The sequence below is a fragment of the Chiloscyllium plagiosum genome, unplaced genomic scaffold (genome assembly GCF_037043375.1).
Source record: "Chiloscyllium plagiosum isolate Xiang-an unplaced genomic scaffold, Cpla_swu_hap1 HiC_scaffold_3, whole genome shotgun sequence".
Classification (NCBI taxonomy): Eukaryota; Metazoa; Chordata; class Chondrichthyes; order Orectolobiformes; family Hemiscylliidae; genus Chiloscyllium; species Chiloscyllium plagiosum.
Window position 1 is genome coordinate 105,711,292 of NW_028270141.1, and position 24,500 is coordinate 105,735,791.

The 24,500-nt window shown below is 41.4% G+C and overlaps 1 protein-coding gene across 1 annotated transcript in view; it reads right to left on the reverse strand.

The window, feature by feature from the left end:
• Positions 1 to 24,500, reverse strand: part of orc3 (origin recognition complex, subunit 3) — a 66,580-nt gene that overhangs the window by 1,088 nt on the left and 40,992 nt on the right. Inside the window, exons 13-19 of the mRNA XM_043686893.2 lie at positions 22,881 to 22,960; positions 19,563 to 19,699; positions 16,967 to 17,067; positions 15,188 to 15,285; positions 8,066 to 8,207; positions 7,560 to 7,676; positions 1,156 to 1,235 (exon numbers count right to left, since the gene is read on the reverse strand). Coding sequence (XP_043542828.2) covers positions 1,156 to 1,235; positions 7,560 to 7,676; positions 8,066 to 8,207; positions 15,188 to 15,285; positions 16,967 to 17,067; positions 19,563 to 19,699; positions 22,881 to 22,960 — 755 coding nt within the window. The remainder of the gene's footprint in view (positions 1 to 1,155; positions 1,236 to 7,559; positions 7,677 to 8,065; positions 8,208 to 15,187; positions 15,286 to 16,966; positions 17,068 to 19,562; positions 19,700 to 22,880; positions 22,961 to 24,500) is intronic.

Genomic DNA, 24,500 nt, shown 5'->3' on the forward strand with positions numbered 1-24,500 from the left:
GTCACTGATTAGTCACCGTCTACAAGTCTGAAGCATGCAACATTATAAGAAACAAACTCTAGCATGGCTTTCACCAACCTCACTTCCTCCCCCTCTCTGTCTCTCTCTCTCACACAAATGCACAAAACTGTGCCTAATGGTCCCTTTCAGAAGTGGATTGTTACCACGTCTCTGAATCAACCAGCAAACCATCTCAGCTGCCATGCATAGTAGGGGCGGCTGGAACTATTGCTGAATTATTATTTGAATGAATTCCAATTGCAGGGGGAAAGGTGAGGAAAAATTGTGGTACCAAGGAGATGTTTTAAAAAAAAAAAAGACCCCTGCACCCTGGGAGCTTCCTCTTACACAGCCAAATGGAATTAATGGTCCAATTCAGATTCCTTTTTCCTTCGTGAAGCTTAGGATAGCACATTCTGTTCAATATCTCAAGGTCATGGGAGAGAACACTGGTTTTGCGTAACTGAATGCTAGGTCATTTAGCACAGCATAATTCAATATACTCCATTTCTTGCATATCTCTAAAAGGATTCGGGTCGGGCTGGCTTCACCAAATGGTCATGAAACAATAGACTAGTGACCACAACTTATCGTCTCTCTCTCAAACACCCTGTCTGAGCAAGGATATAAGTGGGGCTGTTGGTGGGTGGGAAGAGGGACATGAGCATGTCCTGAACTCTTACATTTCATTGTAAAATTGAACAATATTGCTATGGCAAAAATTATAAAATTAGAAGATCAAAAATAAGATAATGCCTGATCTGGGTTTTGCCTCAGTTGCATTTTCCTGCACGTCCCCCATAATCCTCCACAGAAGTTAACCCTGCCTGACTATTTAATGGTTAGAACAGACACACATCACTTACAGTGTGCATTGTATGTGACAGGAAGCATGATGAATAGATTGTAACATCTGCCTGTGTGCACATTAGCATTTGCAGTCTCCCATTGAGCTGCATGCATGAGCCGGAGGATGTATGAAAATGTAATTTATTGCAGTGCCTGAAGAGTGACAGCTAACAGCGCCAGGAAGCCTTCAGAATACAGAAGATTTCACTGATACATCTATCTACACGTTGTACTTAACAAACTACTTTTGTTGCTATGGGTTTCTAATAATAGAACAGGTCGGTATGTAAATGCAAGAAAGGATACTGCAGAACCTGATCCACCTGTCCTTTACTTGGTTTATCTGGGTCCTGTCCTTCTGAAGCACTAACGACAGTAATAAATGCCTAGGAATAAAGAAAAATCCAGTTCAAGTAACAGCAAAAGCAGCAGCACAGGTACACTGTCTGGCCACACGGCCATTTTCAGTCTCATAAGCAACTCTTGCTAAACAAAAGAATTATAATTAAGGGGTAAAGTGTACTTAGTTTGAGAGACATTCATCCATTCAATCTTCCTAAATAATATGTCTTTATCAATACGGCAGGATTTTCAGAAGGTATAAAGGAAGCAGCAAGAGGCAAAGAAAGTTCTATCAGGCAAACTGATTTTATTTTAAACAATTAAAAATAACAGGGACGTTCACTGATGATTGCACCATGTTCAGCACCAGTCACATTTCCTCAGATACTGAAGCAAATGCAGCAAGACCTGAACAATATCCAGGCTTGGGCTGACAAACTGCATTTAATATTTGCACCACACAAAGGTGCCATACATCTTCAACAAGAGAAAATCTAACCATCTCCCCCTGACATTCAATGGCATTACCATGAATTCCACACTATCCACAGATAAATAAAGCAGCTTAGCAGTACACCATGATGAGGGCTCCAACTGCACTGCTGCATGGTGACAGGACAACATCTAGAGGGCTCATTCCCCACATAACCAATGTTCCAAATTCCAGTCAGTATATTAAATATTCTTTCAGATTGCAAACAATTCTTCTGAATCCACCATTATCTACCCAATATCTCAGAACACAATATCACAATGTAACAGGGAACTCTTACTCTCTTTCTTCTTGAGTTCTCTGCCGAAAGGCAGGTCTGACTCTCAGAGCTATGAGTGGTAAGGTACATGGGTAGATCAACAATTCAGCCAGTCAGAATGGGGATGAAACCCTGTGGCTTTGGTACAGGCTCCAAATCCTTGCCAAGACGTGGCTGACCAGGATTCCCTCCTGCTCTTACCACCTGGCATTGGTGTACATTGGAAGGATTTGCAAAATGATACCCATCCTGCTTGGCTGCGGTATGAATGCACTTTCCTCAGTCATTACGTCACACAGATTCTGGGGTCATAGGGACACTACCCACTGCATCTTCTGACCTCCCTTTACGGTTTACATCCACATCGCAATACGTTTCCAGCAGTTAGTGCACAGAGTGAGCATTTTGGCAAGAATCCCGGTTTGCAATATCATTTATCCAAAAATCAGGAAGAAAGCAAGTGCATTCCTCATCAATATACCCACCTATTTAAACTGAGGTCGACAGAAACTCTGATTAACCCGACATGCAATCACTCAGCCAATAAATGGTACTATTTACAGAAGCTGGATTGATAACAGTACACAGTGAAACAGTGACATTTATACTCTTTCATGCATAAAACAGACGCCACTCAGTTTCATTCTAAAACTGAAAACAGAAAACCACTTTCTGTAAGCTCAATCTAACAGAGCTCATTAAAAAAAAGATGCCGAGGCCTGTATAAAACAGACAGCCCTTTGACTATTGTCTGTAAGATGTGCACTCACTACCAATATAAAATGTGTATAAGGTCTCTGGCCAATGGCCAATAATTCAAGATAACAACCAATTAAATTGCTAACAGGATTCGAAGGGAAAGCTGTATATAGGCTAGCACAACTAGCACTAGGCATAACTATCACCAGGAATTTGTTGGTGGTGTTAGGCCAATCAGCTCTGTTCCAGGATATCACTCAGAGTGCTGGAAGCTCCTCATTAGTATAATGGTTATTATTCACGCTTATTACACAGGAGGGGGTCCACTTCCTGACGGGGAGAGCTTGATCTCTGTGCAATTAAAAGCATCAGTCTTTGTGGTCAGTACATTCAGCAGTTCACCGAAAGGTTGGTATTGCCAAACCGTGAAGGTCGGTCGCGCCTTTCACCGTGAGCATCCAGGAACCCCTTTCCAATGGGTGTACCTACACCACATAAACAGAAGCCATTCAAGACAACAGCTCACTGACAAAATCTCAAACGGCTGTGAGAGGGTGGGTGATAAATGTTGGCCGTATCAGCAATGCCCACTCTGAAAAACAAATGATAGAGATCCTGCCCTTATTCAAAGGACTTTGAAACTGCCATTAATTAACGTTACTGCCCAAAAGTACATTATCCATTATTTCTGTGCCATGGGCAGGGAGCTTCTTCCTTAATCAAATGCCAGACAACCCAGTGAAGCACCACCTTAAGCAGCAGGCTATCCTAAAGTGATAGGCAAAAGTGAGGATTGCTGATGCTGGAAATCAGAGTTGAGATTAGCGCGGTGCTGGGAAAGCACAGCAGTTCAGGCAGCATTCAAGCAGCAGTAAAATCGACATTTCGGGCAAAAGCCCTTCATCAGGTCCTGATGAAGAGCTTTTGTGCAAAATGTTGATTTTCCTACTCCGCGGACCTGTTGTGCTTTTCCAGCACCACTCTAATCTATCCTAAAGTAGTTCTGAGCAGCAAACAGCACAAGCTTGTTGAGGCTGCACATAGCTCATGGGGTGATTCATCAGGTCGCTACTGCACAGGGTCAAACAAATGTGGCAAACCTGTGGCAAATTCAGCAGGCAATAAAATACTTTACACAGCCCTTGGAGTTGGCCCCTTATATGTTTATGTCAGCAATTCATAAATACAAGTGATAGAAATTCCAAGAGACAAATAATTTAAAGGAATCACCACCTCAACCATACTCAGGCTCCTTCGAGGGACTGTTGCAGCAATGGGAAAAAAGAAATGCAATTTACTTAATCATCTCTGTTGCACATCAACTTCTTTCATCAATGCTCCTCCTTTCTCAAGCATTTGGCTTCTACTTAACATTCGATTCCATACTACTTTTGGCTACACAGGTAAACCTGGCCAGTTTTCTGAGCAAACGGTGATCCAGCAATTGCTTGCCATCAAACTCATGGGATTTCTCATCAGCCAATGCCCTGGACCTGCTTTTCCAGTATGTGCCATTGGATGGGAATCAAAAAGAGGGAAACCTCCTTCCCCTCAGCAAGAAGCAAACTACGGCACCTACATTATAGCCCTGGCTGAGGCAAGCTAATTCAGCCATAAACAAAACAGTTGTTTTATATTATTACACTGAGTCATCAGGGAGTTATAAAAATAATTTTAATAAAATCATTTACGTTTGTATTTGGAACCAGAGCCATGTAAAATCCAATGGATAAAAACAATAATTGCGATCTCATGCACTCTTTAAGAACGCACACAATAGAACAAGGTCTCAAAGGGAATGCAGTCTATTTCATCTGGTACAGGAAGTTACAGCTAAATGACACCTCTGCCTGAAACAGCTGTTCCCACCATTCAAAATTATCGTGCAATTTTATTTTTAGAAAAATTTCAAAATTTCTATTTCAGCCTATCATGGTTGTAACTATTGTCATTAAATTTTAGTGGGAGTCAAATCACAGATGTCTGGAATTGTTTCCAGCAAGTTGGGATTATTGGTGTAAAGTTTGCACTATGCTGTTAAATTACTGCTTCTTCCTGCAAAGGGAAGTTAAACTGGGAAACTTACTACTTTCCTGAATTTGACCAGAATTCAACCAGCGCAGCGTGTGGGGAAATGGGCGGTAATAATAAATGGCTGAGGCCGTGAGATTAGCCAAACAGGGAGCTAATATGGTGCCAGGTGGAGATAATGCTGGCTTTGATAACTTAACCTTCGATGTTTATTTCAAGTCAGCCTAGTCTACCTCAGATTACCCCAGAAGGGGAAAGGGTTCTCAGAAATGTGAATAGGTGAAGCTCACTGTCTCGTGTTACTATTGTGCAGCAAATCCACAAGTAGGTTTGTCCACTGAAAGGCCAAAAGGATGTGTTCCCTACCACGCGAATGAGGGATGTGATAACTGAGCTTCAGTGCCAGTGTGATGTAGGCTGGACATTCCAATGACTGATGGATCAGATTAAAAACACATTCCACTGACCTGTGACAGCTGGCAGCATGCCACTTGTGCTCAACTAGCTCATGTTTACAAGTCTCAGAGAAGCATATCCTCCATTAGATATGATTCTGTCATTGTCATTTAATAAATAAGCTGGAGTGAGCGAAGACTCTCAGTGAAAATCAATTTAAGATCCTCAGCCAGGCCTGCAGTGTGATGCATTTGCATGTGCTAGAAACTGCATGCGTGAATACACAGGACCACATACACATTCACTGCACCTTTTTCCAAAAGGAAGAGGGCTGAGGAGCCAGCCAAACTCTGCTGCATCCCCATGGCAACACCAGGACCAATCAGAATCATCCTGCCTGGTCCGAGCATTAAGATAACTGTTCTTGCTGCATCTCCATGCAGATATCAGCCTGACCAATCACCATCCTCTTTTCATTCTGTATAAAGTCGTCTCCCTTTTCTCCAGTCTGATTCTTGTGTCCAATGAGTGCAAGACAAAAAAAAAACTTCAACTTAATGTCTCCTTTCAGCAATGGTTTAATTCTGAGCTGAAAAGAAACTTTAAAATTTGGGAGTCTGGAAATAGCCACACAGTTTTGTCTATTGTGGGGCTGCTGGAGGAGCACAAAGGCCTTTTGAGGCCCAGGTCATTTGAAGACTAGGCTTCATTGACCTGTTGCTCGTAAGCTACCTGCTCCGAAGAGATATCTAATTGTTTAATGGTCTGCAACGTTTCAAACAGTATAATTTTGCAACTTCAGGCATGGGAAGAATTGCAGTACACCAGCAGGAATTTAGCCTGTAACCACGACAGAGATCAAGCTTAAAATTGGCTGTTGGACAACAGTCAATAAATGAATTCATTTTGAAACTGTAGGGTTACATTTTTACAGTCTTAACATTTTTGGATTTAATTAGTTGGAATAATATTTTTCATCATCAGATGCATTTACTGTCTTCTAGGTTAATAATGATGTGAACAGAGTACTGACTGCCAGACAGGACACAATGAGTAGGAATAAACAAGTCTTTTTTTGAGTGGCAGCAGTGACTAGGGGATGGATCAGTGCTTGGACCTCAGCTATTCACAATAAATACGAGTGAAAAATCTCCAAACTCGCAGATGACACAAAGCTGAGGGAGAAGGTGAGCTGTGGGGAGGATGCAGAGATGCTTCCCTGTGATTTGCACAAGTTGAGTGAGTGGGCAAAAGCACAGCAGATTAATATAATGTGGATAAAAGTGAGATTAACCACTTTGGTAGCAAAAACAGAAAGATGGATTATTCTCCAAATGGCAATTTAGAGGGGGAGGTCACAGATCAAGGATATGGGGTGGGATACTTCGGATTGAGATGAGAAGTAATCTCCTCACCCAGAGTCTGTGCAATTCTCTGTTACAGAAACAGCTGAGGCCAAAATATTAAACGTTTTCAACAAGGAGTTAGATATAATTCTTGGGGCTAAAGAGATCGAAGGGTACAATTGAAAGCAGGAACACGGTACTGTTGGATGAACAGCCTTGATCATATTGAATGAAGGAACCAGCTGGAAGGTCCTGTTTGCTAAGTTCCCCAGAATATATAGCTGCATACAACTGGACTGCTCCTTAGGTGTAAAGATCAGCTTGGTTCAGTACAAGGCTGAACAGGAATATGAAAACAGACTTCATTCTTGTTTTCACAGCTGAGATGTATGCTCTTATACAACACCGTGAAACAGCTGGTAAAGTGATCCTCGCGCTCTGGATGTAAGCGGAAATTTATTCTCATGACGACCCAGATCATAAAACCTTAACATAACCCTATTCAGTTTGATGAACATTAGTGGCAAGTCACAGAAAGGTTCTGTGCCAAGCACGTCCAGGAAACTCAGTGTCGACTTGATTCTACAATATCTGAGTGAGGCACGTTGTAAAATTGTGGTCGTGAATATTCAGGCTTAACTATTATTGATGAATGAAGCATAAATCAGAACATCAATATTTGTTAGTTCCTAAACCCAGCTTGAAAGATATGCAATTTAATGGCAAGAGCCTAAAGTGGTACATTAAGTTGGAAGGATTAGGCACTCCTAGTAAAATTACTATATTAACTGGGGGAGGCAATGATCTAATGGTATTATCGCTGGGCTATTAATCCAGAGACCCAGAGAATGTTCTGAGGACCAAGGTTCGAATCGCGCCATGGAATTTGAGTCTAATGTTGACCATGAATCTATTGTCAGGAAAAACCCATCTGTTTCACTAATGCCCTTTGAGGAGTGAAATACCTGGTCTGGCCTACATGTGACTCCAGACCCACAGCAAAGAGGTTGACTCTTTTCTGCCTAATGGGCAATAAATGCTGGCCGAGCCAGTGATGCCCTCATCCCCTGAATGAATAAAGAAAAAAATTAACTGGAAAGCAAGACATGAATACAATTTGAGCGACAAAGAAACGAAAACCCACCTGCAACCAGTCATACAGGTTAATCAATCGCCCGCATTCCAGGTGAAGTTTATAGACTATACAAATATCAGGTGCTGTATTAGTAATGGTTCCTCCCTCACTCCTCAAGGCTTCATTCTGTTCCAGTGCAAAATGGTAAAATTAAATTTCCTTTTAGAAAGATGCCACGTGCTGTATAATAATGATATTTGTGGAACTGAAAGTGAAACTGTGTTTCATAAAATCAGAAAAACATTCTAAACCAAATATAAGTATTTAGCTTTCATGTCTCTACATTAAAACGAAAAGAGCTAGTAAGAGGCAGCTACTTAAGCTTGATTTTATACTTAGCTGAATCAAAGGGAATTATATGGATGAAATTATTAAATGCTTCAATAAATAATTAATAATAAACAATTAGTGAAATAAATACAAAATAAAAAAGCTAGCGCTAGTTCACTAGTAGCCCATCAGGAAGCAAATATACTAAATGGTAAAGTCATGACTGATTGTTTGCTGTGTTTTACCTGTAGATAGTTGTACGGCTTACTTAAAGCTGTCTGCAAGGCAGTGCGAGGGGTAGCATTTAAGTGTCTACGAATAGTGTTGGCACCACTGAAATATACAACCTCATGGAGTGGCTGGGTCTCTGGTGGCAAAAGATACTGCCTGCAAAAGGCACAAGAAACACATGTAGTTGACGTTTACAAATTCAAAAAACACATCTATCTCAGCTGACTAGTTAGAGTCCACTCTGCTCCAATAAAGAACCTCATTTTCTTATTGAGAACATCCAGCGGGAGATAAAACACTCTCGCACTAGTGTTTCTCTTCAGTTCTTTGCAAAAAGCATTATAATACATTTTAATGCAAAAATGGGCCACAAATAAGACAACCACTGTTAAACACAATAAGGAATTCAGGAAGGAGTTCTATATCCAAACAGTGGTGAGAGCATGGAACTTGTGAGTGAGTGGAGCAGTTGGGACAAATAGCACAGATGCATTTAAGGGAAAGCTAGGTAGGTACACCAGAGAGAGAGAAAAAAATAGAAGGACATGTTCATAGGATGAGATGAAACTTCGGTGGACCACAAACACTAACTTAGTGTGCTCAGCCAAATGGTCTAATTCTGTGGTTTAAACTATGTAGCAATTCTCAAGTTGACAGGATTTTTCTAATTTTGCAATCTTGGGCAGGGATGTTAAACAATTAAAGCTGGAGACGAGACTAGCAATACCTGACATGACAGCAATGGCAGCTGATTAAAGTTTGCAGGCCACACATTTCTATCATCAACGTTACTTCCAGCAACAAGAGAGTGTTTCCAAGTCATTGCCTGGCAACTGGGAAGAAGAACTAACATAACATTCTTAAAGACAAACACAGATTGAATCACGTTTGGTAAAACAATAAACATTCAGCTCTGGGTGATGTGAAGAGAGCAGAAATGTCCGACTATGTCAACATGCAAGCAGAAACAAGAACTGCCTCTCAGCAGATGGTGAGTGCAATGCTTGAAAAATTATATGCTAGAATAAATTTCTCTTCTTTTCTGGGTATGCTTTAATTTTATTTCTTCAAAATTATTTTTCAGTTTTATTTGCAAATTGACTGATCCAAAGTATGTTTCAGTCTGATGGTTTCAACTGAGTTTGGAAATTTTAAACTCATTTAAAGTTAGGGCAATTGCTTACAAATAACAAGCAAGAGTTGGCTCTAAGTTGTATGCTTTAATTTTTTTCAAGCTGGTATTTTGACTACTTTATGTAGCAAAAGGGCAAAACAGAACAAGCAAATTCTATAAGCAATTGTTGATTTTCATAGCCAAGGATCCATTCCTCAGCTTTCATTTTAAATGTTATCCACAAATTGTATAGTTGGGAGTTGGCGTGGTTCAGTTATCCAGATGGTTACAGTGCAATGCAGAGTGATGCCAATGGCACAGGTTCAAATCTCCTTGCTGGCTGTGAAAGTTCATGGAGCTCTGCCTACTTACCTTGTCCCAATGCCTGCTGAGTGGTGCCCTTCAAGATGTATGTAATAATTGTCTTTCTTCAATGGGTAGAGACGGATAAAGAACAGGAACAGGCCTCTCAGACCACCAAACATACGCCAACACATGATGCCTTTCTAAACTAAAAACCTTTCATCTCTGTAGGATCTGTATCCATCTATTTCTTGTCTATTCATGTAACTGTCAAGATGCCTCTGAAACGCTTCTACTGCCTCCTCTGGCAGTGCATTCTAGACACTTATCACCCTTTGTAAAAAACCTTGCCTCACTACTACTTTAAACTCTTCCCTCTTTTACCGTAAACCTATGTATTTTATATTTCTACCCTGGAAAAAGACTCCAACTATCCATTTTAGCTATTCCTCTCATAATTCTGTAAACTTCTATGAGGTCACCTCACAGTTTCCAACATTCAAATGAAAACAAGTCAAGTTTCTCCAGACTCTCCTTATAACTAATGCCGTCCAGTAAGGCAAAGTTCTGGTAAACCATTTCTGTACCCTGAAAAGCCTCCACATCCTTCTGGTAGTGTGGCAATCAGAATTGTACACAATTTTCTAAATGTGGCATAACTGAAGTTACACATAGCTACATCATGACTTGCTAATTTTTATACTCTAAGCCCCAACTGATGAAGACAAGTATGCCATACATCTTCTTGACCACCTTATTCACTTTAGTTGCTCTTTCAGGAAACCGTGGAATTCTACGCCTAGATCCCTCTGAATATTAATACTTCTACAGGCTCTGTCATTTACTGTATACTTCCTTGTTGCATTAAACTTTCCAAATCTTCCATCTGTTTAGATTAAATTCCATCTGCCATTTCTCCACCCAAGACTCCAGCCTATCTACATATCTGGCAATCCTCCTCACTATCCGCAGCCCCCTCAGTCCATGTGTTGTCTGTAATCTTACAAATCAGACCACCTACAATTCTCCTACAAATCATGTATGTATATTACAAACAACAGGGGTGCCAGCACTAATCCCTTCAAAACACCACTGGTCACATATCTCCAGTCAGAAAAACATCCTCTCCCGCTACTGTTTCTTCTATAACCAAGCCAGTTTTGTATCCGTCTTACCAAATCACTGCAGATCCCATGTGACCTCACTTTCTGTATCAGCTTGCCAGGAGGCACCTTGTCAAAAGCCTTGCTAAAGTCTACCTAAACAACGTCCACTGCCCTGGCCTCAATTATCTTTGTCACTTCCTCAAAAAACCCAATCAGGCTTGTGAGACACAATCTCTCCCTCACAAAGTTATGCTGCCCATCGCCAATAAGTCCATATTTTTCCAAATGTGTGTAAATCCTGTCCCTAAGAATCTTCTCCAATGATTTCTCTGCCACTGATGTAAGGCCCACCAATCTGTAATTTCCCAGATTAACCCAGTTGCCCATCATAAACAAAAATGTTGTGCACTATGCTAATTACTTACTAGTATTTATAATGAAAAAATGATTGAACTAAAATGCTTTATGTTGCAAATTACATACTAGTCATACAAATTTCCTAGCAAATTACAGGCACTTTCCTAGCCTTGATTGTAAGCCATAGGCGGAGTTAAAATGCTTGACATTGCCAGAGCTCTTTGCCTTATTTTACCCGACAATCAGGATTACATGTAAGGGTTAAAAAACATCGGCAATAGTTCTGTACAGGGAAAAATAAAATTTTTACTTTATAGAACTTTAGAATAAATGTATTGCATACTTTGTAAATACTCACTTATACTCAACAGTGATACAGCTGCATAGATACACTGAGGGAGTCATTTTGACATCATTATTCTATCAACCAGAGACTAATCAGTCAGAGCAATACTCTGGCTACTAATCATACTGACATCAGTTTGGCAGAAAGCAAACTTGAATTTGATTTATTTCCTGTTACGTTAGATTTTGAAACCACATCTTCTTTCAAACAGGCCTTTTGGAAACTCTACCAAATATATGGTGCACTATCAGACCAGTCACCACTTAGATAAATATAACCCTTTTGTTAACTATTTAACAGAGATATTTGTCTGATTGGGGGAGTGGATGACTTCAATTTGAACTTACCAAACCTCAAGTTCAAGCTCAATGATGTAAAAGGTCAAGTCGCCACGGTCCCACAGGAGTATATGGCTACTTTCTTGTTAGACAGAGCCAAGGCCAGTGGTGCTTTAACCGGAGGGTCACCATGCCTCAGACAAGGAGCAAATCTGAGAAGGTGGGCCCTTCATGGGAAATTCAACCTGCGCTCTTGGCATCACTCTGCTTTGCCAATCAACCATCAAGCCAATGGAGCTAAGTGACCTCCGAGACTCAACAATACTTTGCTGTGAAGCGGACGTAGATCACAGTTAATCAAAATCACTGGTTATAACCTGGAGACGAGAGTGTGGTGCTGGAAAAGCACAGCAGGACAGGCAGCATCTGAGGAGCAGGAGAATCAACATTTCAGGCAAAAGTCCTTCATCAGGAATCCTGATGAAAGGCTTCAGCCTGAAACTTCCGTTCTTCTGCTCCTCGGATGCTGCCTGTCCTGCTGTGCTTTTCCAGCACCACTCTCTCGACTCTGATCTCCAGCATCTGCAGTCCTCACTTTCGCCTCAAAACCTGCAGACCGGCCATCTAACTCATTCAATCGCAGGAGGGAAAGAAACTGGGGGAGAAAAGGGGGATAAGACAGAAGAAAGAAGTGAACCTACAAGTACAGAAATCCTCTCAAGCTGTTAAAAAAACCAATCAGATAGAAGGTAGCAGAGACAGTGGGCAGATTTTTGCAAGCATTCTTAAAGTGTGCAAATCACTTAGTGAGATTCCAGAACAGCCAACACATAATTTTTCAACAAGGAGGGACAGGAGGCTAAACTGTACAATGAACCAGTTAGTCTGACATCAGTCCTGGGTAAATCTTGGAATCCATTATTTAAAGTAAAATTAGTGAGTATTTAGAAATATGAGTTGATTGATGACAAATGCACATATTTGCAAAAAGCATTGTATTTTACAAATTTAAAGATTTTGTAGGATGACCATCTGTAACAGATAAAGAACCAACAGTGCATAGAGGAAATAGATTTTCAGAACATGTTTAATGGGGTGTCTCACAAGAGATTTTACAGGAAAATACAGCATGTAGAATTAAATATCGAAGATCAAAAGATCAAAACACGCTGTAAGAATTATGAACAGGGCATTCAGCCCGTCAAGCCTGTTCCACTATTCAATAGGGATCATGGATGATCCAATATTCTTTTAGTCCCCTTTCCTGCGTTTTCCCTGAAACCCTTGATTCCCCAACTGATCAAGAATCTATCGAGCTCAGCCAAGTATAGACAAGGACTCAGCCCCCACAGCTCTCTGTGGCAATGAGTTCCAAAGACTCTCAATCCTCAGAGAGGAAATTCCTCCTCATGTAAGTCTTAAATTGACACCCCTTTATTCTGAGACTTTGCCCTCTGATCCTAGACTCTCCCAAGAGGAGAAACATTCTGTCAAGCCCTTTAAGAATCTTTTATGTTTCAAAGAGATCACCTCTCATTCTTCTAAATTCTAATGAGTAAAGTCCCAGCCTGTTTAATTTTTGCTCATAAAACAATCCTTCCATACACAGAATTATTCCAGTCAATCTCCTCTGAACTGCCTCCAATTAAATGACAGCTTTCCTCAAATAAAGGGATCAAAACTGCTTTCACTATTCGAGATGTAGTCTCACCTTCTACAGTTGCAGTAAGACTTCCCTATTATTATATTCCAGCCCCCTTGAAATAAGAACCGACAGTTCATTCACCTTCCTGATTAGTTGCTGTGTTTGTGTGCTGGCTTTCTGTGTTTCATGTGCAAGTACCCCCAAGTCCCTTTCAGGTGCAACTTTTCTCCATTTAAATAATACTTCATTCTTTAGTTCTCCCTTCCAAACTGAGCAACTTCACCTTTTCCGATTTGTAGAAAATGTGTTAGCAAACAGAAACACGGGTTAGGTGAAAGGGGACTGCTTGGATGGGGCGGGGGGGGGGGGGGGGGGGGGGGCGAGGTGGGTAAAAATGATGTCCCTGAGGGGTTTCTGCTTGACCACATTTGTGCTGTGCTTGATACAATTTAGACTTGGGCAGTGGAAATGCAATCCCAATCTCGAAGGAAAACCCAGCAAGTTACACAAGTCTTGAAGAGGACTCCGATATATCAGCGTGTTCAGCATGATAAGTAAGTGCTTCACTTTAATGTGAATTTTCCCTGGAGTGTTGGAGGCTGAGGGGTGACCTTAAACTAGTTTTAAAAATCATGAGGTGCACAGATAGGGTGAAATAGAAGTCTTTTTCCCAGGGTCGGGGAATCCAAAAGTGGAGGGCACAGGTTTAGGGTGAGAGGAGAAAGATTTAAAAGGGACCCAAGGGGCAACCTTTTCACACAGAGGGGTGCGTGTGTACAGAATGAGCTGCCAGAGGAAGTGGAGGAGGCTGGTACAGTTGTAACATTTAAAAGGCATCTGGATGGGTATGTAAATACGAAGGGTTTAGAAGGATATGGGCCAAAAGCTGGCAAATGGAACTAAATTAATTTAGGATATCTGGTTGGCATGGATGAGTTGGACTGAAGGGTATATATCTATGCTGTACATCTTTATGACTGTAAGTATGAGGTAATATATTTTGAGAGAAACAACAATGAATAGCAGCATACACTCAACAAAAAATTACTAACAGTTGTTATTGGACAGACAGAGCCAACAATTTGAATAAATAATTCCCTGAAAATGAATATCTATATGGAGCACTGCATTTAAAAAGGTCAACAGCATTTTGGGTTTTGTGAGGAGGATAAAGCAGAAAAGTTCACAATTAATGAGAAGCCTCTACAAAATGCTAGAGAAGTTAGCATTAGTTCTTGGTCACCCCTTTGAAGAAAGGATGCACAGTGATGGCACAGAAGAAAAACAGGAGGAAAGGCTGCGCTAACTGGGCTTGCTATTCCAATTAAGTGCAGCAAACTATGACAAGACTTAACATGGCCTTTTAAAATGCTTGATGATTTTAATCGAAAGCAAATAAGGACAAGCTGTTTGGTTTGGTCGGAGAGCCAATGATAAGTTGTTGTCAGATTTGTAGCGGTCACTAAGACAGTGAGTGGGGCTTGGAGAAAGAACCCGCCGGGGATTCTCTGTGATGGGTATTTTTCAGAGCTTTTACTTATGTCTTGACACCCACTGCCCAGAGATGTTTTAGCAGCCTCCTGGTTGTCACGTTTCAGTCAGGAAGCAGGAAGAGATCAAAGTGTGTAGGGAGTATGGGGAGGGGGAGAGAAGCTGAGAGATATGAGAGCGCAGTGAGACAGAGAGAGGAGAATGTGGATAGAAGGCTGGCACAGAGATCTGCCACAGCACACTCACAGAACAGATGCAAATGCTCAATATTTTCTTTACACCTACCATCCTTCGAAGATCGAAGGGTTTTAGAGTCTTAGGGACATAACACACCATCACCTTGACTAAATCTAGCAGGAAAATGGCACCCAGCTCCTGCATCACAGGAGCAGTACGACACAGACGTGCTCACCAAGTTGAGAGGTCCAAAGGAAATCATATTCCTGAATCAATCATGACATTCCAATTGTTCCCACTACCATTTTTTCTGTCTCACCTCACAAGTTTGTCCATAAATTCAAGAACTTCCATCCGCAGTGCCTCAAACCTGCTTAGTTTTTTGGATCTTCTTGATTTCTTCATTTCCATCAAGGTCTATGAAATTAAGAATAATACAGTAGGTTTCAACAACCACTCATTCATAGAATGGGTAAACTGAGCACAATGCCTTTGTCCCATGCTCTAATATTGCTGGGGTCTGTTTTTGTAAGCAAGGGTGCTCTCTTGCTGTGACTGGGCTCATACACCTTGCACTGCGCAGCTCTTTCCCCAGACAGAGAAGTAAAACTAGGCAACGATTCCAAGTAGTGTGATCAGCTTACAATTTGAAGCCGTTCTGATCATCATCTAAAGGAAAACAGATTGTGTGAGAGACAGAATGTGCGAGACTGTGACAGAGAGGAGGTTAAGAGTTACAAAAGAGAAGTCAGAGATGGAGAGAAAATGAAAAGAAAGTAGTCATTAGAACTGCTCAACTTTCACTGGTACTTGGAGCTCCCTGACATACACCAAATAAATATATCCTTTGGTTGTTCAGTACATTTTTGCACTCTTCATATGCCGAACAAAACAATATTACAACTAAGCTGAAAATGATAAAAGTAACATTCAAAATCATACAACACCAGGCTACAGTCCAACAGGTTTATGTTCACCTATGTTTTTGAATGCAAGTCAAATACAGAATTACAGAATGGCCCATGATCAGTCAAAGTGTAAAACAAAAATGTGGTGCATTCAGATTATCCCTTGTATTCAGCAGGTGCTGATGGACTTCAATGGTTAGAACTAAAGGACAGGAAATGACGCAAGATAGTAGCTGCATATTTATAATTGTGTGTATGAGAGAGATTTTAACATCTGTGTATGCATAGGCCAAAGAACCTAGCAAGAGACGTGTGGTAGTAAAAGTACATCTTAACAACTACAATTTAGGAGACATGGATGGCCGCACAGATAGAAACATAGAAACTGGAGAAGGAACAGGCCAAAATTCAAGCTTGCCCCGCTGCCATTCAGTATGGCCACGGCTGGTCGGCTAACACAGTATCCTATATTGCTTTTCCCCCATACCCTTTGATCCCTTCAGCCCTGAGAACTATATCCAACTCCTTCTTGAAAACATTCAGTATTTTGGCCTCAACCACTTTCTGTAGCAGAGAATTCCATTGGTCACTGCTCTTTGGGGGAGGGTAGAAATGTTGCCTCATCTCAGAAAACAAGATCAACTATTGATCTTGGAGAGTTCAAAAACAAAGAAAGTTTCCAAAAACAGTATGGAACAGGAATTGATACTTGTTACGCCTGAGCTCTTGAAAATAACCCTATGCTATGGAAGCATCCAGGGTGGCCTTTTAAAACAGACATCCAGTCCATTCCATATGGTAACAAGAAGCTTATGAGGACCTCTGAGATCAAGAATGCTTTTAGCAGAGTAGTATTCAGCATGCAAACTACCAAAAAAAAAGTCAGTGAATTTAAAACAAAGTTGAAATTTCTATTGTACACACTGTACTCCCTACTGCTGCTTTCTGCCTTCATCAGCTCTCCTCCCATTCTATCCCTCTCTTCCCTGAGGATGTCTGTCAATGTGCCCACAATGACAGATGTGTACAAACCAAACATTAAATCATTATGACTTCTATCGACATTTTTCAAGTAAGGGTTTCAGCAATGTAAACCGTACCATTTTGTCATCTTTTTTAAAAGACAGCACAGAAACAATCTGGAAATTTGGCAACATTACAGAAAAATAAGGTAATTGAGAATTGAAAACCTTTTGGAGTTCATAAAGGTCAGTCTTTTTCTGTAGTGATTTCTCTGGTGACGTTTTGTTATTTTCATCGCCTTCTTTGTCGTGCATCTCAGGAGCAATGTCTAGATACAAATGAGAAAAGATTTTTGTAAGATACAGTGAGGTAGTTTTTTTCCCCCTCCAAAGAACACTTACAGTCATAGTGTCATAGAGATGTACAGCATGGAAACAGACCCTTCGGTCCAACCCGTCTATGCCGACCAGATATCCCAACCCAATCTAGTCCCACCTGCCAGCACCCGGCCCATATCCCTCCAAACCCTTCCTATTCATATACCTTTTAAATGTTGCCATTGTATAAGCCACCACCACTTCCTCTGGCAGCCCATTCCATACAAGTACCACTCAACAACTACTTCGGGACAAGAGAAAATAAAACTGACATAAAAACAGAATCTCCTTGTGATACTGTGAGGTAAATGCCACTCACCAAATGGCATTACTTCACCTATCCACTGCTGGGCGACAATGCTATTAACTAAAAGGGCCAAATAGCCGCTGACTGTGCTCCCTTTGCTGTTACAGAAGGCAATCCAGCCTCTAGAAACACTTCAGAGACTCCATCAGCTAAAGGCTAATTTGATCAACACAAGAAACAAAAAAAAACCACAAAGGTATTTAAAAGAAGTGAGTTTTCCTCTCATTTACTTTTAAGGCAAAGCGATACCAGTATGCGAGCAATAAAGGAACAGAAAGATATGCAAATCAGGTTTGATAAAACAAGGAGGGAAGACAGACTCGTGAGGAGCTTAAACACTAACATTGACTAAATGGCCTGTTTCTGTCCTGTTATAACAATGCAATGTCTTTGTTCATTAGTTATAAAAATATTAAAGATCGGGGATAAAGGCTTTTGGACTAGACAGTTAAAGTGGGAGGTCATCTAATGAAACCTCCAACTGGAGTTGGCAACTTCATTAAAACATCCAAGTGGCCTTAAGTACTCCCATTGTAAATGTTTGTGCAACTGTCTGATCAGGACCAAGACTTCTTAAATCGGAATCAAAACTAATTGGCATGGAATTTTTTAAAACCAATAAGGCAGATTGGTCTCTTACACATGTAACGCCAATAGTTAGCAGGAAACTCTCATTGTAGGCTTAACACAAACACAAACAAGCAGAGAGTATGCCTGCCTAGCTGTCCAAGGGGTTTGAAAATATCCTTTCACCTCAGAAATAAAGGTCCCAAGGCAGCCATCGGCCAAAGGGCTTCTTCTCTTTTGCCTTCTAAACCAACTGGCAGGATTGTCCATTAAATGCGTTTTGGTTGTCAGTGGGCCAGGGATAAAGAACACTCATTACATGGAAAAAAAATTGACAATCTCATCCAAAGATCATTGAGATAAATGGCGAGTGTACTGGAAAAATTCACATTGCCACCATTAATTTTGCTTAACTTCTGACCCGTGTCTTAATTCATCTGACATTACACAGCAGAGGATGACAAATGGATTTCATTTCTCCATCACTGGAATTCCTCAGCATGATAAACATAACTCATGACTAATAGGTTGTGACCATCACAACTAACTGGAACAAAAGGTCTTGTATCCATTTCTACATTCACTGATGCAAACGGTGACCAACTCCAAACTGATTAGCTATTGCTCAAAAGACAGCAACAGTCTGTAAGCACACCGATTTAAAACAAAAGATACGAAAGAGTGGTCAGGGATATGGCAGATGAAATTTGATGCAGGGGAGTGTAAAGTGTTGTATTTTAGAAGGAAGTGGCAATTATAATTAAACGGTGCAATTTTGAAGGAGGTGCAGGGATACAGAAACGTGGAGGTTTAGATATGCAAATTAGATAAGTAAACAGTTGGACAAATTGAGAAGACTGCTGAAATTGCACATCCTTTGAATTTATTAATAGAGGCATAGAGTACTAAAATGAAAGAATTATGCCAAAACTTTTTAAATCACGGGTTAGTCTCTGTGACAGAGCTGTGTCGAATTGAGTCTACCTCATGGAGGTTGTTGAAACTTTCAACAGAGTGTGCAGAGGAGATTTTCTCTAACTTTACCAGAGTTGAGGAACTTCGATTGCACAGAGTAACTAAAGATGGGACTGTTTTCCTCAGAACAGAAAGGTGAAGGAAAGATTTGATAGAGAAGTTGGGGAGAATTGGTTTCCATTTACTAACAAGAGTTCACAAATGAGAGATGATCAACCAAACACATCTTAGTGGCAATGAAATGGCTTTTAAAAAACAACTCAAAAGTTCTGACAATCTGGAATGCATTACTTAAAGTTTGTTGGAAGTAGATTTATTATTATACGCAAAAGAGAAGTGTACCAATTCCGAAAAAGGGAACTATTGAAAAAGAGCAGTGAGTGGAACTAATGAGACAACTCTTTCAAACAGGCACAATGCATCAAAGGATCCCTTTGTATAGTTCTAGGAAATTGAATTGAATGAATCATTTAATATGCAAGAGTCTTGTCAGCTGACACATTCCACAATGATACTGGAAATCTCAGCACTGCAAGGCAAATTGTGACTTGTCATGCAACAATATTGTATCAGTGGAATACATTGCTCAGCACTTACCATCCAGTTTCTGAAACTTTGAGAGGAATTCTTCAAGTTTTTGCCTTATGTCAGTGAGAGGTTTTTGTTGCTTGGAAGACTTTAGTACGTCTATGCATTTCTGAAGCAGACACACCAGTTCATCATTTGCCATCATTCTGTGCCAGATAGAAAAAAAAACGTACTTTAACCCGTACCATAAATTCAACAAATGTACTGAAATGAACCTCCCTTTTCCACCTAAGGTAGGAACAGGTCAGACCATTCAGCCCCTTGAGCTTGTCCCTTCATTCAGTGAGATTGTGGGTAACTTGACAACAGCAGAATACTGTATTTTTCCAATGCTTTAGAACATATGGGTAGCTATGTGCCCTGCATAATATTGTTTAATTATTACAAAAAGGAAAAATGCATATAGCAACTGATCAGACAAAGATAAGAGGAGAAAATGCTGACCACGAGATGGAAATAATCATGCCAGGTGTTTTGCATGTCTCCTAGCAGATTAGCTCAAAATTGGAGCAGCACTGAACTGCTTTACTCACTCTACCTCTGGAGTAGAGCGGTGCTGGAAAAGCACAGCAGTTCAGGCAGCATCCGAGGAGCAGGAAAATCGACGTTTCAGACTAAAGCCCTTCATCAGGAATATAGGCAGAGTGCCTGAAGGGTGGAGAGATAAATGAGAGGAGGGTGGGGGTGGGGAGAAAGTAGCACACAATAGGTGAGTGGGGGTGGGGATGAAGGTGATAGGTCAGGGAGGAGAAGGGTGGGGGAAGGATGCAAAGAGTAAAATGGGTGGATGGGGGTGGGATGAAGGTGATAGGTCAGAGAGGAAGGTGGAGTGGATAGGTGGAAAGGAAGATAGGCAGGTAGGACAAGTCATGGGGACAGTGCTGAGCTGGAAGTTTGGAACTGGGGTAAAGTGGGAGAAGGGGAAATGAGGGAACTGTTGAAGTCCACATTGATGCCCTGGGGTTGAAGTGTTCCGAGGCGGAAGATGAGGCATTCTTCCTCCAGGCGTCGGGTGGTGAGGGAGTGGTGGTGAAGGAGGCCCAGAAACTCCATGTCCTCGGCAGAGTGGGAGGGGGAGTTGAAACCTTGGGCCACAGGGCGGTGTGGTCCAACCAGAAGAAAAACAGGGAATTCGACCTCTTAAAATTTAAGAAATGTAAACCAGTGTTACAGCAGGAATCAGCCCCTACTTGACCTTCCTGTTTCAAGTCATTAAACTGCTGCTGTAAACAAAAATGATAGGTTTTACAGTCTCAAACTCATCTGGCAAATAGGCCATATTCCTGCAACAATGTAAATGTAAAGTCTCAATGACATTCCTTAAGGAGCAGCAGTGATAGCATCACTGCACTAGGAATCTGGAGCCCCAGACTAATGTTCTAGGGTCATGGGTTTAAATCCCATCATGGCAGGTCTTGAAATCTAAATTCAATAAAAAAAACTGGCAATCATGTATCACGGTCAATTATTGTAAAAACCCATTTGGTTCACCAGTGTCCTTCCAAGAGGGAAATCTGCCATCATTATCTGGTCTGGTCTACATGTGACTTCAGACTTACAGCGATTTGTCTTAAGTGGCCTCTGAGACATTAGAGCTAGCATCACCCATATGAATGAATTTTAAAAGAAATTGTGAATACTTTACAATTGTTGAAACAGTAGTGAATCCTGTGGTCTGACATAAATGAAAGAGTTGAGTTGGGGTTAGCTGACGAAAGGACTGAATTAATTTAGCACAGATGCATTTATGAAACTAGATAACACACAAGTACACAAAGCACAGCGGATTATAGAGTCAGAGAGATGTACAGCATGGAAACAGACCCTTCGGTCCAACCTGTCCAGGTCGACCAGATATCCCAACCCAATTTAGTACCGTTTGCCCATATTCCTCCAGACCCTTCCTATTCATATACCCATCCAAATGCCTCTTAAATGTTGCACTGTACTAGCCTCCACCACTTCCTCTGGCAGTTCATACCTCACACGTACCACCGTCTATATGATAAAGTTGCCCCTTACATCCCTTTTATATCTTTCCCCTCTCACCCTTAACCTATGCCCTCTAGTTCTGGACTCCCCCACCCCAAGGATCAAACCTTGTTTATTTATCCGATCCATACCCAAGATTTTATAAACCTCTAAGGTTACCCCTAAGCCTCCGATGCTCCAGGGAAAACAGTCCTAGCCTAATCAGCTTCTCCCTATAGCTCAAACACTCCAATTCTGGCAACATCCTTGTAAATCTTTTCTGAACCCTTTCAAGTTTCAAAACATCCTTCCAATAGGAAGGAGACCAGAATTGCACGCAACAATCCAAAAGCGGCCTAACCAATGTCCTGTACAGCTGCAACCTGATATCCCAACTGCTATACTCAAGGCTTTGACCAATAAAGGAAAGCATACCAAATTCCTTCTTCACTATCCTATCTACAAGCAACTCCATTTTGAAGAAAAACTACCTGCCAGTATATTCATCCCCTTCCAATTCAGGTGCAATCCATCCTTCTTGTAAAGGTCACTTCTACCCCAGACTAGATTCCAATGATCCAAAAATACGAATCCTTCTCTCCTGCACCAGCTCCTCAGCCACGCATTCATCTGCTCCATCCTCCTATTCCTACCCTCACTAGCTCGCAGCACTGGGAGTAATCCAGATATTAGTACCTTCGAGGATCTCCTTTTTAAATTCTTGCCTAACGTTTTCTATTCTCCCTTTAGAATCTCATCCTTTTCCCTTCCTATGTCATTGGTTCCAATGTGGACAATGACCTCCTGCTGGGCCCTCTCCCCCTCGAGAACATTCTGCCCCCTCTCTGAGTAATCCTCAATCCTGGCACCAGGGAAGCAACACAACGTTCTGATTTTTCACTGCGGGCCACAGAAACGTCTGTCTGTACCTTGGACTAGAGAGTCCCCTATCACAATTGATCGCTTGGAATCTAACGTACTCCTCATTACATTAGAGCCAGTCACAATACCAGAAACTTGACTATTCACTCTACATTCCCCTGAGAGTCCATCACACCCTATATTTTCCAAACACAGCATACTTGTTTGAGATGGGTTATGTTGACAGGGCTCAATAGCGAGGGCTGCAGCCAGCATCAACCAGTTTGGCCATACGGACTGTATCTGTGCTGTAAGCTCTTTGTAAAATGACCATATGAACCATGAAGGTAAGGACGCATCGTTGACAGTCAGCCTCTCCTGAAGTGGCAGGAGGCACTTAAAAGCAGTAAGTACAGTGGCTTACAGCTGCAAAACACTGAGATTCCAAAGGAGTGAGTGAAATTAGAGAATGTAATCACTGCCGATCATAATTACCCAAGCAATTGGAAGGCAGAGCTATACTCCTCCGTTTCCCATATGTTCCTCTCCAAACATGTGATATAGAGTTCCCTGATCTGTGGAGAATTACGGGTCATGTGTAAATTGCATAGAATGGGCAACTGAAGAAAAAGTTCAAAGTACATTGAAAGAGAAAAACAGCACCATTAAATAATAATGATTTACGCAAGACTTTTTGCCCAGAACAGCAAATTGTTGGTTTCTCATGACTTCATTCAGCATGTTGCAGAGACTAAAAGTAAAGATGAAACACAACCTTTTTGGGTGAATTTGAGTCACCTGCTTCAGATCTAGGTCTTGGATGCCTGCTGTACTCCTCAAAGGTAGGTGACCACACCTCAGGCACAGGATGTGAGAGCATACAGTGTTAGCTCAACTGATCATCAGATGCCCAGTACAGAGCTGTAAAATGGCACCGTGCAAATGAACATCTTGCCTTATGTTTCACTGCGATCAATCTCTCACTCCCCTAAGATGTCTGAAACATCCATGTAATTAATTGCCCTCTGGAGTAAATGATGACAAAGGGAAATCACAGCTTCGATAAGAAAATGTTTGCAATATGTATAAAAGCTGTTACCAGCTGAAGGGCCTTAACTGCTGGAGCAAGACCATGTCATTTCAAGCTGCATGCCCCCTGGATGGTGGTGAATCCTTGACTACAGAGGACGGACTCTCTTTGCTAACTGCAGCAGTCACTCATAACACAATCCACAGTAACAAGAGGACTGCCTTCCCAACAACAACTCGGTTTCTTGAGACACAGGGTTCTTCACGTTTTAAAAAGTAACATCCAGATGAAAACTGTCAGATAGGGTAGGATCTTACTGCTCCCTGTGAAGCAAGCTGGAAGACTTGGGTTTTCGGGCTCCTTGGCATTGGTGCCACACCCACCTCCAATGGCTCTTTTACCAGTGGCAGGGGAATCCAGTGACCTGGGAGATATGGGGTCTCTCCCCCTGGTGGCACCCTGACCCCAAGTCGGCTGTTGCATTTTCAATATTGATTCCATCAGTAATGAAAGCCTAGAACCTGCAGGTTTGTCTCAGCAACACGCTGTAGCAATCCAGAGATCAGTGTACTGATTGGTTGGTTAGTGGGCTCTTTATCCAGCAATACTCAAGTTCTGGACTATAAACAACAAATTAACATCTTGAATAAATAATCACTGATCCCCGGAGGATTAAAGAATCAATAAGCATTGAGGAAACGCTATAGAGCAGAGTTTCACTAAGTTAAATATTTAAACGAGTGATATTGACTGCTGAGTGCAATACGCTGCAGCCCTCCGTTCTGACTGCTAGAATTAATTAATTTTCAACTATGGAGGACAATAAGACACTCCCTCCTTCCAGTAACAATTACCAATGACAATTTCGTTGACATAAAGAGAAAGTAATTCCATTCAGATGGTCAATTGTAGATTCTAAAGTTTCCCTGTTACTTTATGCTTAAATTCATAGAATCTCTACAGTGTGGAAGCAGGCCATTCAGCCCATCAAGTCTACACCGACTCTCTGAAGAGCACCCCACCCAGATCCACCCCCTCTACCCTATCCCTATAACCCTGCATTTCCCATGGCTAACCTACCTGGT